Source organism: Salvia hispanica, chromosome 4, assembly GCF_029641045.1.
Source record: "Salvia hispanica isolate PSC_SH4W2 chromosome 4, Shi_PSC_v1, whole genome shotgun sequence".
NCBI classification, from domain to species: Eukaryota; Viridiplantae; Streptophyta; class Magnoliopsida; order Lamiales; family Lamiaceae; genus Salvia; species Salvia hispanica.
The window spans coordinates 58029690-58042958 of record NC_142695.1 but is presented as its reverse complement, the minus strand read 5'-3'; the positions used below and the strand labels follow the sequence as shown (position 1 = coordinate 58042958).

Sequence of the window (13269 nt, the reverse complement as noted above, 5' to 3'; positions counted from 1 at the left end):
TAGTCCCCATATCAGCAGGGTTTTTATCAGTGTGCACCTTTTGAAGAAAAACTTCACCTTTTTCAACTATATCTCTAATGTAATGAAATCTCACATCAATATGTTTTGTCCTATCATGGAAAACAGGGTTTTTACACAACTGGATAGCAGATTGAGAATCAGAAAACACAGTAGGAGATTCATTCACAAACTTAAGTTCAGAGAGAACTCCCTTTAACCAAATAGCTTCTTTCATTGCCTCAGTAATGGCAATATATTCTGACTCAATAGTAGACAAGGCCACAATATGCTGCAGCTGTGATTTCCAACTAATACATGACCTGCAAACAGTATACACATAGGAGGTAGTTGACTTCCTCTTATCTCTGTCATTAGCATAGTTGGAATCCACAAAACCAGTTAGTAAAACACCATCATCACATTTAGAGTAGCACAGCCCATACTTGGCAGTGTGCTTAAGATATCTCAGAAGCCACTTCAAAGCCTCCCAATGATCAGAACCAGGATTTGCCATATATCTACTAAGGCAAGACACAGCATAGGCAATGTCAGGCCTAGTGCTAACCATTAAGTACATCACTGATCCAATAGCATTAGCATAAGGGACTTTCTTCATGGCATCAACATCAAATTGAGACTTAGGGTACAAATCTTTACTCAACATAAAATGAGCAGCAAGGGGAACAGAAGCAGGCTTGGCATCAAACATGTTAAATTTCTTCAACACTTTATTCACATAAGGCTCCTGATGCAAAATAAGAGAATGATTCTTCCTATCTCTATCAATGCATATGCCAAGAATTTTCTGAGCATCCCCTAGATCTTTCATGTCAAAATTTTCACTCAAGGAAGATTGCACAGCCTTAATAGTTTTCAAACAAGGACCCATAATGAGCATATCATCCACATATAACAACAGAAACACAGGAACAAAGTCAAGATCTTTAATATACATGCATGCATCAAAAGTACTTCTCACAAAACCTAACTTATGCATACAATTGTTGAACTTGATGTTCCACTGTCTAGGAGATTGCTTCAACCCATACAAGGCCTTTTTTAATAAACACACATGATTAGGGAACTTGGGATCAACAAAGCCTTCAGGCTGCTTCATGTAAATAGGTTTATCTAAGTCACCATGCAAGAAGGCAGTTTTAACATCCATCTGTTTTAATTCCCAGTTAAAGAGAGCACATAAGGCAAGCATTAATCTCACAGTGGTAAATTTAACAACAGGGACAAAAATCTCTGTATAATCTACCCCCTCTTGTTGGGTAAAGCCTTTTGCCACTAGTCTAGCCTTGTACCTAAGGCCCTCCACTTCATTTTTCAATTTGTAAAGCCACCTGCAATCAACCACAGATATACCAGGAGGCAAAGGTATAAGAATCCAAGTGTGATTAATAAGCAGAGAATACATTTCCTCCTTCATGGCTTTATGACATTGTTCCCAAAACTTAGATTTGATAGCTTGCTTGAAAGATTGGGGTTCATCCCCATCAGATTCATGAACATTGAAAGCCAGACTAACAAGAGCAACCAGGCCTATATGGCCATCATACCTTACAGGTTTATTCACATTAGTTCTCCTAGTTCTATCTCTAGCAAGAACATAATTTTGCAAATCAGGCACATCAATGGCATTCTGAATGCCAGCAGGGCTATTAATCACATTTTGTACAGGAGCAGGGGAAACATCTCCGACAGGAGTAGCATGCACATTAACACCAGTATTATTGACATTTTGGGGAGGCATCTCATCAATCACATTTAGGTTTCCCTCATTGGGTGTATCATCAGGAGTGAAGACAGGGTAAGAGTTCCAGAAAGGTTGCTCCACCTCACTTGGAGTATCACTAGGATGCTCCACACCAGTGAGAGATTCTGTGGACTCCACCTCCATAAGAGGCTCATTGTCCACAGCAGCTGGAGTTGGGTTATCAGGTAACTTCAAGCAAGGAAACTCAATTTCATTAAACACAACATCCCTGCTAATTACCACTTTAAATCCAGGTTGATCTCTTAGCCAGATCCTATATCCTTTAACACCCTCAGGATACCCCAGAAAAGCACCCTTTCTTGATCTAGGGTCAAGTTTATCAGTTTTTGTATGCACAAAAGCAGAACACCCAAACACTCTAAGATGAGAAGTATCAAAAGTTTTTCCAGAGAAAACATATTCAGGGCATTTCCCAAATAGAGGAACAGAGGGAGACCTATTAATCAGATAAGTAGCAGTCAACAGACATTCACCCCAAAATTTTTTGGACAAACCAGATTTGGCAAGCATGCATCTCACTTTTTCAAGTAAAGTTCTGTTCATTCTTTCAGCAACCCCATTTTGCTGGGGAGTATAAGGCACAGTTTTATGTCTCTTAATCCCAAAAGCAGCACACAATTCATGAACATGTTTATTGCAGAATTCTAAACCATTATCTGTTCTGATAGCCTTAAGTTTCTTTCCAGTCTGAGTTTCAATAAAGGTTTTCCAAGAAACAATTTTAGTAAACATCTCATCCTTATGTCTCATAAGAAAACACCACACTTTTCTTGAAAAATCATCAATTATGGATAAGAAATACACAGCACCAGAATGAGTAGACACAGAAGCAGGTCCCCACACATCCATATGCACATATTCAAGGATATTCTTACTGACATTAGCAGGAACAGGGGTAGGGAAAGAAACTTTGTGCTGTTTTCCCAGCACACAGGTATCACAAAAAGGTAAATCACCATGCACCTCAGAATCAGATAAGATAACATGCTTTTTTAGAAGATTAAGACCTTTAGCACTCATGTGGCCTAGCCTATTGTGCCAAAGCACAGTTTTATCAGTTTTTACGACATTAGCATAGGCTTTATCACAGGTTACAGGCACAGCATTGCAGACATATAACCCACATTTCTTTTTAGCTTTGAACAGACACATGGATCCTTTGCAAATTTTCATGCAGCCTTCCCCCCACTTTCCCCCCATACCCTCATTCTCAAGAGCAGTGCATGACATCAAGTTATAGCATAGATTAGGAACATATCTGACATCCTTCAAGTTGAGCACAAAACCATTATCTAACTTTAAACATACAGTGCCAATGCCAACAATCTCACATTTTTTGTCATCAGCCATGGACACAAAAGTATTAGTCACAGGTCTTAGCTCAGAGAAAATCTCTTTAAAAGGGCTAACATGATAAGTACATCCAGAATCACAGAGCCAGTCATTTGAAGTAAAAGGGCAGGCAGGAGAGGCATTTACAAATTGCAGATCATGAACCATGAAGACAGAATCATTGACATTGTCATAGGTAGCCACATTCACAAGAGTTTCAACTTGGGAATCATTGTTGGTAAACTTGTTCTTCTTAGGCTTAGTGCATTCTTTCTTATAATGACCAACATCCCCACAGTTAAAACACTTCCTATAGGTCCTAGGGTCTTTACTTCTTGACCTAGACCTATACTTCTTCTTCCCATTATTACCAGAACTAGAGCCACCACTAGATTCATTCCCCCCTCTAGATTTGGACCTACCTCTAACATTAAGAACTTTGTTATAGGCATTCTTATCAGCAGCTATTTCCCTAAGTTCAAGTTCCTTAGATTTTAGGGAGCTAATAATCAATTCCAGAGGAGCAGAGTCCCTGCCATACTTAATGACAGCTTTAACATCACTATAGGAGTCAGGAATGGCATTCATCAGGGCTATACTGGTATAAGCATCTATTGTGGTGTCACCAGATCTTTTAATGTCTTGAACAAGTTTCTGAAACCTATCAACATTATCATCTATGTCCTTAGCAAGATCAAGCTTAAACTTAAACAGTTTTTCAAGCAAATACATCCTTGAAGACATAGAGGTTTCAGTAAACAAAGTATCAAGCAGTTTCCACATTTCAGAAGCAGATTCAACATGATCAACCTTCCTAATCACAGAATCAGACAAGTTTAGCACAATAGTAGCCCTAGCCAACTCATTCATTTCATCTTTTCTATCCTGAGTAGTGTCCTCAGGTAAAGAATCATCAACAACCTTGAAAACCTTTTGTTGAATCAAAACACACTTCATTCTCTGTTTCCAAATAGCAAAATCATTTTTACCATTATAAGGAACCAAACCAACAGGCTGAGACATTTTTGCAACAATTTTTACAAAATAACAGGAGGCAAGACAGAAACACACAAACTTACACACCTGAAAACACACAGACATTCACCAGCAAACACAAGAACAGGTACAGGGCTTTCACACACAACAGAAAGGACCTCAAATCCTTGACTGTCACGAGCAACACTAGCCAAGGCTATCCCAGCTCGCAATCACTCACTTGTGGAGGGCGCAGGGGGTCACTTGGGCAGTATAGGTGCTTGGTGGTCAAGTAAAATGAGATCACACGATCACAGAGCACAAGAACCAGCGGAAGCAACACAGAAGAGACACAGAAAGCACAGAGAGACCTAAGTCTTTGCCAGAGACTATCTACCAGAAAACAAGATCCCAAGCCTATAGTGGCACTAAACAGAAAGTTAAAATGAGACCAGGAGATCAAGCCAAATTACCAGAGCGAATCCCCTCTCGAATGAGGATTCCACTTGCCCACCTCCTTAAGTGACTCGGCGTGCTAGACTAATCCCCCCGTGGCTCTGATACCACTGTTGGGTATCGGTGGCGCACACCCGAACTCCACATTAGTATGATATTGTCCGCTTTGGGCAAAGCCCTCACGGTTTTGCTCTTGGGGTACTCCCCAAAAGACCTCATACTAATGGAGTAGGGGTAGCCCATTTATACACTTGCAAGTCTTGTTCATTCTCCGATGTGGGATATGGTTTGCTCCCTTTCAATCCTCCCCTCAAACCAAGACCACCAGACCAAGACCACATGTGTGCCTCATGTTACAGGTCCACCGGTCACCACAGGTCTTGGTCGAGACCGTCACATCGGAGAACTTGCAAGCGCAACCACCGAACCCCGAGCCACAAAGGCCCAGCCCTGAACCAGGGCTCTAATACCACTGTTGGGTATCGATGGCGCACACCCGAACTCCACATTAGTATGATATTGTCCGCTTTGGGCAAAGCCCTCACGGTTTTGCTCTTGGGGTACTCCCCAAAAGGCCTCATACTAATGGAGTAGGGGTAGCCTATTTATACACTTGCAAGTCTTGTTCATTCTCCGATGTGGGATATGGTTTGCTCCCTTTCACAACTGTTTCATGGAACCAATCAATTCTGGGATTGAAGTGCCTCCAAAATCATTTCCACTAAGGTTAAGTGAGCGTAGGTTGGTAAGGTTCCCCAATTGAGGAGGGACGATCACCAAACTATTGAAACTAAGATCAAGTGAGCGTAGGTTGGTAAGGTTCCACAATTGGGGAGGAACGATCCTCAGATTATTCTCACTAAGGTCAAGTGACCATAGATTGGTAAGGTTCCCTAACTCAGGAGGGACGGTATCAAAACCAATCCAACCGATTGCAAGTGAGTGTAGATTGGTAAGGTTTCCTAATTGTGGAGGAACAACCCCAGAAAAATTAGAATCATAAAGAGACAAGTGTTGTAATTGTTTCATGGAACCAATGAATTCTGGAATTGGAATGCCTCCAAAATCATTCCCACTGAGTTCGAAATGATTCAAATGATGTAACTCAAGCAATGAAGAACGAACCTCACCTTGCAATGCACAATAATTACATTTAAGGGTGATGACATGGCCAGTGGTGTTGCTGCACTCAACACCACGCCATTCGCAGCATTCGTCACTTTGCCACGACGAGAGAACACCACGCTCATCGATGAGGCCATTCTTGAAGCTAAGAAGAGCATCTCTCTCACTTTTTATGCATCTTACTTCTGCGTCTCCTGAAACAAACACACAAGAAAGAACAACAAGAACAAATTTGATTGCTATACTTTTTTTAGAAATCATACTCTCTTTGCCTATGTATTGAAGTGAATTGTTTTTGTAGGATACTCTATTATATCTTAAGGGTATCAGTTTAAATAGGAAAAATCTCTTAATTGAAATCCACATACCTCGAAGATTTGACAGTCAACTTGAAAAACAAAACAAGAAAGTGAAACTTGACTAAGTTATAATCACAAATCATATAAAATAATTTTTTAAGATATAATTCATGATAACATATAGTATAACGTAGAAAGAGGTCCGAGCTTATATATTACGAAATAGTTTTTCAACATACAAACAAATCTAAACGTAAGAATTGCGTTCGAAATCAGAGAAAAGAAAAAGACGTATAGTAAAGCGAAGGTTGGCTAATTTATTATCACTAAAATTATGTACAAAGATATTCTTCTATCAATTTTATGTGGAAATTTAACTGTACAGGCATCAATGAAATGAAGAATTGAACGAACCATATTCATTATTTTGGTCGAAGCGAAAAATTATAAAATAAGTAACTACTTATTGTTAGTATATTCTTTGTTAAAATAATTCTACAAAATAAATCTTTTGAAATTTTATATATATCCGACTCTTTTCTACTTACCAAATTTTTCTCAATCTTAGAATTGTACTATCAAAGGCGAAATAATTCATGATAACATAGTGTAGAAATTGGGTTGGTGTTATAATTTTCCAAGATAGAGTAGTGATATAGGACAACTATTACTTTAATGCATAATTATACACTAGCACACGGAGTTCACTGTGATTGCGTTTTGGTCACTATAAATTTGTTTTAGTTCATTATAAAGGCATTTTAGTTCGTAACATAGATTTGAAAACATGGATTGAATGGAAATGTCATTATAGTGAAGGGTTTAGGTTTAATTGGTTCGTGTTTTCAAAATTCATCTAATCTCATCCTTCCATTTTTTTCATCTAATGGCTGAATTTATTTTTTAATTATGCATTTTATTTAGTTGTACATTAATCGCTTCTCTTCCAAGATATAAACCAAATTTAACGTAAGAATGTCGTTCAAAATCAATGGGAAAAAAAAAACAAATTTGATTGCTATTCTTTTTTCAGAAATCATACTCTCTTTACTCATGTATTGAAGTGAATCGTATTTTGTAGGATACTCTACTGTTTCTAAGAGTAACGGTTTAAATAGGCAAAATCTCTAAAATGAAATTCAACTTACCTCGAAAACTTGACAGTCAACTTTAAAAACAAAACAAGAAAGTGAAACTTCACTAAGTTATAATCACAAATTATACAAAAATTCTTTTTTAAGATGAAATGTTTTCATTCAAACAAATCTGGACGTAAGAATTGCGTTTGAAATCAGTGGAAAGAAAAGACACATAGTCAAGTTAAAATTGACTAAATTATTATCACTAAAAATATGTACAGTACATAATAAATTGAACATAATTTGTGATTATATACAATGATATTTTTCATCAATTTAATGATGAAATTGAACTGTACATTGCATGAAGATTGTACATGATTTTTACGTCTATGAAACGAAGAATTGAACGAATTATATTTCAATCTAATGGCTGAAAGTTATTATGTACATATTTTTAGTGATACTAATTTAGTCAATTTTCGCTTGACTATATGTCTTTTCTTTTCACTTATTTCAAACGCAATTCTTACGTGTAGATTTGTTTGTAAGAAAACTATTTCGTAAAATTGAGAGCACTTCTTCCAAGATATAAACAAAAATTTAACGTAAGAATTGCGTTCAAAATCAATGGAAAAAAAGACAAAAAGACTAAATCATCATCACTTAAAATATTGTACATAATAAATTGAAAGACAATTCGTAGTGATTATATACGATGATAATAAATTCTCAAATAAGTACAAAGTAAAAGATAAAAATATATCTGATATTCAAAAATCAAACAAAAAACTCAGATGAGTTTGACTGATTCATAAATAATATAATTTCGTCGTAAGAACTTGAAAATCAAAGAAAAATTACAAATTAGCAAAGTTATGTTTGACTATATTACAAACTCATAAAATTTTATTTTTATGATTTTTTTTCCTAGTTGTTTGTGTCATGTCATATGTAATTACAAATTTTACTATTTTATGTACTAGTTTTTGAAAAAAAATCATACAATAAATTGTTGGATTAGTAAAACACTCCTCTAATTTCACCCAATAATTCAGAGATATAAGTCACCCAATTTGTGTCAGTTTAGTTAGTGAATTATAGACTTATACTAAAATTGTCGAAATAAAAACGATTTAAAACGATTAAAAGATAGTGACATTAATTTTCGGCCCATTTTAAGCCCATCTAAAGTTGATCAACCTCCCTTGGTGGACTTTGTTTCAGCAATATCAGGTTAGGCCCATTACGTTAAACATTTTAATTATTATTCATTACTACATTAATTTTGTTATTCAAAATACATAACTCATTTGGAGTAACGTGTTTTTTATTTTCAAAACCAAATTTTTTAAATATTTTTTGTTTGACCATGATTAACAAATTCAATATGTTGGTAGAATTTAAAAATTGTACATGATTTTCTCATTAGTAAAATGAAGAATTAATTTTTTTTTGTTAGACTCGACTAGTAAAAGAAAAATTATTAAGAAAGTCCAATTTCTTAAACACCCAGGGTATATATTGTTGGCTATTTATAGTTTAGAGAAAAATATTGCATAAGCATAGCATTTTCCTACTATGAAAACAGAGTGAGTGAAAGTATAAAAACACAAACATCCATGTCTAGAAAAAAACAAATACATACCAACATATAGTTTACAAAGGAAAGTAAAAACACTAAAAAATTAAAATTACAATAACTTAGAAATAACATCACCAGCTCCGAGTTTGTTCACCTTGATTCATCACTAAAGCGAGTAGTGTCACCGCTGAAAAAAATTGGGAATGTTATAAATCTAAAAAATAAAATCTTGGTTGCAATATTTTAAAGTAATGTGAATATAACAAATTCGGGTAAATGAAATGTAGTTGATATTACCTGTATTGCATTTCAATTTCTTCTCCATTTGGATACAAACACAACAATCCTGACGTAGAACCAATCTCCAACAGCATCCAACAAGTTGAAGAATGCAATTCTCCATGATTTCTTCCATATGAATGAACCAATAACTCCCCAAAATCCAAAGATAAAACCAAAACCCATCGATATGCCAACTTCTTGCATAAATGAGAAGACGTTGTCTTTCTCATTCATGTTTCCCTTCGAATTCGTGGTGGATGGCCTCAAGATATCTTCGGGGCACTTTGGTAGAGGGTCGCCACATAGTCCATCATTACCGGCATAAGCCGATGCATTGAAGCTCTGAAGTTGAGTGCCCGTTGGAATTTTTCCAGACAAATCGTTGTTCGACAAATCAAGAAAACCAAGAGTGTTTATCTTTGCTAAACTTGTAGGTATCTTGCCAGAGAGTTGGTTGTGAGATAAATCAAGAGCATCTAGCACCTCCATATTACCAATATCTGGAATTATATATCCTGTCAAACTATTTCTTGATAGATTCAAGGATATTAATCCCCTCATAGTGAAAAACGATTTGGGAATGTTCCCGGTCAATCCATTGCTTGAAAAATCAATGAGTTTGAGCTCTTTGATGTTATTCCAATATTCTGATTCCTTGCCTTTCCATTGAAATGATGAATATCCATTGTGCTTATTTTCATTCATAAGGGTTAGTCGACCAAAAAGATAGTCATCAAAACTTGGATTTTGGATATACTTACTAGACAAAACCGTAAAATTATTGAAGCAATCAGGTATTATCGAAGAAAAGTTATTTATCGACAAATCCAGAATTCGGATATCTGTAAGATTGCATATCTGGGAAGGAATACTGCCATAGAATTTATTTCCACGAAGGTTCAGAATTCGCATTTCATACAGCTGTCCAATCCAAGTGGGGATCTCTCCTGTTAACTTGTTCCCTCCAACATCAAAGATACTCAATCTTTGGCAATGTCTCAAACTATAAGGCAATTCACCAGATAAATTATTACCATGCATCTGTACGGCACGAAGGTTTTGTAACTCAAACAAAGAGCCAGGTATTTCACCTGAAAATTTGTTGTTAGCCAAATTGAGGGAGAACAATTCCGGCATTTTCTCCCAGCAGTTGGGAACCTGTCCTTCCAACAGATTATTGGAGAGGCGAAGAGTGTCAAGCTGATCGTGGTGTGTTTCACAAATAGATGAAATTGAACCGGAAAACATATTTCCACTCAACCGAATCTCATAAGTAGTTGCAGGAAATAATGGTATAGGACCTGAGAATTGATTGTAACTAAGATCCATATCCGAGATGGAGGTGGATGAGAGATTCGGAATGGTACCACTTATTTGATTGTCTGAGAGATATAGGGAATCTAATAAGGAAGACGTATTCCACAACCATATGGGGACTTCATCTCTTATATTGGCACTAGTGAGATCAAGGTATGACAAATTCCGCTGAGATCGTATCCATTTTGGAAAATATGGACCCACATCGCACTCAGCTAAAGATATGCTACTCAACTGAAAAGGAGGACTCCAATCAGGGGCAATATCAAAGTTCAATAATGGATTGAAGGATAAAGCAAGTGCAGTTAACTTATCAAGCTTTATGAAGTGGGATTCAGACACTAAACCTTCCAAAGAATTATGATAAAGATATAGATTTTGAAGCTCGGAGAGTTGGCCAAGACTCAGAGGAATGGGACCTGTAAAGTTGTTTCTGGAGAGGTCCAAGTGTGTCAACGAAGGAAATAGTCTCAGGTCTGGGATCGATCCGTTGAATTGATTTGCAGACAAGCTTAGTATTTGGAGTGATTCCAACACAAAACCAAGTATAGAAAGAGTCATTGAAGTCAAAGAGTTAGACGAGAGATCAAGTGAGCGTAGATTGGTAAGGTTTCCAAACTGTGGAGGAACAACCCCAGAAAAATTAGAATCCCGAAGAGACAAGTGTTGCAATTGTTTCATGGAACCAATGAATTCCGGGATTGAAGTGCCTCCAAAATCATTATCACCTAGGTCAAGTGAGCGTAGGTTGGTAAGGTTCCCCAATTGAGGAGGGACGATCCTCAGATAATTCCCACTAAGGTCAAGTGACCGTAGATTGGTAAGGTTCCCTAATTCAGGAGGGACAGTCTCAAAACCAATCCAACCGAGTGCAAGTGAGCGTAGATTGGTAAGGTTTCCTAACTGTGGAGGAACAACCCTAGAAAAATTAGAATCGTGAAGAGACAAGTGTTGCAACTGTTTCATGGAACCAATGAATTCCGGGATTGGAATGCCTCCGAAATCAATTCCACCAAGTTCAAGAGAATTTAAATGATGCAACTCCACCAATGAAGAACGAAGCTCACCTTGAAATCCAAAATTATCACATTTGAGGGCGATGACATGGCCAGTGGTGTTGCTGCACTCAATACCATGCCATTCACAGCATTCGTTGCTTCGCCACGACGAGAGATGATCAGACTTGTCAATAAGGCCATTCTTAAAGTTGAGAAGTGCTTCTCTCTCACTCTCGATGCATCTCACTTCTGCATCTCCTGAAACAAAAACACAAGAAAGAACAACAAGAACAAATTTGATTGCTATTCTTTTTTCAGAAATCATAATCTCTTGACTCATGTATTGAAGTGAATTGTATTTTGTAAGATACTCAAGTACCTCAAGAGTAACAGTTTAAATAGGAAAAATCTCTTAATTGAAATCCAACTTACCTCAACAGTTTAACAGTCACCTTGAAACTCAAAACAAGAAAGTGACACTTGACCAAGTTATAATCACAAATCATATAAAATTAAATTTTTAAGATATAATTCATAATAAGTTATAGTATAACGTAAAAAGAGGTTCGAGCTTTTATATTACGAAAAAGTTTTTCAACATATAAAAAATTTGAACGTAAGGATTGCGTTCCAAATCAGAGAAGAAAAATGACACATAGTAAAGCGAATGTTGACTAAATTATTATCACTAAAAATATGTATATTATAAATTGAAACATAATTCGTGATTATGTACAAAGATATTCTTCCATCAATTTAATGTGGAAATTTAACTGTACATGCATGAAGATTGTACAATATGATTTTTAGAAATGAAGAATTGAACGAACCATATTCATTATTTTGGTCGAAGCGAAAAATTATAAAATAATTACTTATTGTTATATTCTTTGTTTAAATAAATCTCCAAAATAAATCTTATGAAATTTTATTTTTATAGTATCAATTATATCCGATTCTTTTCTATGTACCAAATTTATCTCAATCTTAAAATTGTACTATCAGACACCAAATGATTCATGATCGTATAGCGCAGAAATTGGGTTGGTGTTTTAAAAGACGAAATAATTTTCCAGCATAGAGTAGTGATATAGGACAACTATTAATTTAATGCATAACTATAGACTAAAGCACGAAGTTCACTATAATTGCGTTTTGGTCACTATAAATTTGTTTTAATTCATTAATAATAAAGGTCTTTTAGTTTCGTAACATAGATTTGAAAATACGGATTGTACATAAATGTCATTATAAGGAAGGGTTTAGGTTTAGTTCACTATAACAGTGTTTTCGTTCACTATAAAGGAGTTTAGTTCATAGCACGAATATGAAAACACAGAGACAAAGTGAACCAAAACAGTCTTACAGAGAACTCCATGTTTTCAAAATTCATCTAATCTCATCCTTCCATTTTTATCTAATAGCTGAAATTTATTTTTTAACATTTTATTTAGTGTTCCAAGATATAAACAAAATTTAACGTAAGAATTGTGTTCAAAATCAATGGAAAAGGGACCAAAGAGTAAAGCGAAGGTTGACTAATTCATGATCACTTAAAATATTACATAATAAATTGGAAGACAATTCATAATGATTATATACGAAGATTATAAATTCTCCAATAAATACAAAATAAAAGATAAAATATATGTGGTAATCAAAAACAAATACTACAAAAAACTCAGATGAGTTTGACTGATTCATAAACAATAGGTAGTATAATTTCGCGTAAGAACTTGAGTCCAAATTCAAAGAAAAGTTATGCACAAAATAGCAAAGTTATGTTTGCTATATTAAAAACTCATAAAATTTTATGTTCATGAATTTTTTTCCTAGTTATTTGTGTCCTGTCATGTGTTATTATAAATTTTCTACTACTATTTTTTGAAAAAAAATCATGTACTTTTAAATTGTTGGATTAACTATGGATGATGAAACGAAATTAAATTAGACAATTAGTAAAACACTCCTCCTCTAATTTCAACCAATAATTCATATAAGTCACCCAATTTATGTGAGCTTAGTTAGTGAATTCTAG

General features: G+C 35.5%; 1 protein-coding gene across 1 annotated transcript; it reads right to left on the bottom strand.

Annotated features, from left to right (window-relative positions):
- Positions 1 to 8652: 8652 nt before the first annotated feature.
- LOC148929695 (receptor-like protein EIX1) lies at positions 8653 to 11571 on the bottom strand. The gene is made up of 2 exons (XM_089056211.1): positions 8932 to 11571; positions 8653 to 8821 (listed from the first exon to the last, which is right to left on the bottom strand). Exon 1 carries the CDS (start codon positions 11569 to 11571, stop codon positions 8944 to 8946), a length of 2628 nt encoding a protein of 875 aa, XP_088912337.1. The 3' UTR covers positions 8653 to 8821; positions 8932 to 8943.
- Between the last annotated feature and the right edge of the window lie 1698 nt (positions 11572 to 13269).

What these genes read in the sequence shown, in the direction of transcription:
- LOC148929695 (XM_089056211.1), bottom strand. Translation starts at nt 11,571, where the DNA reads ATGAGTCAAGAGATTATGATTTCTGAAAAAAGAATAGCAATCAAATTT.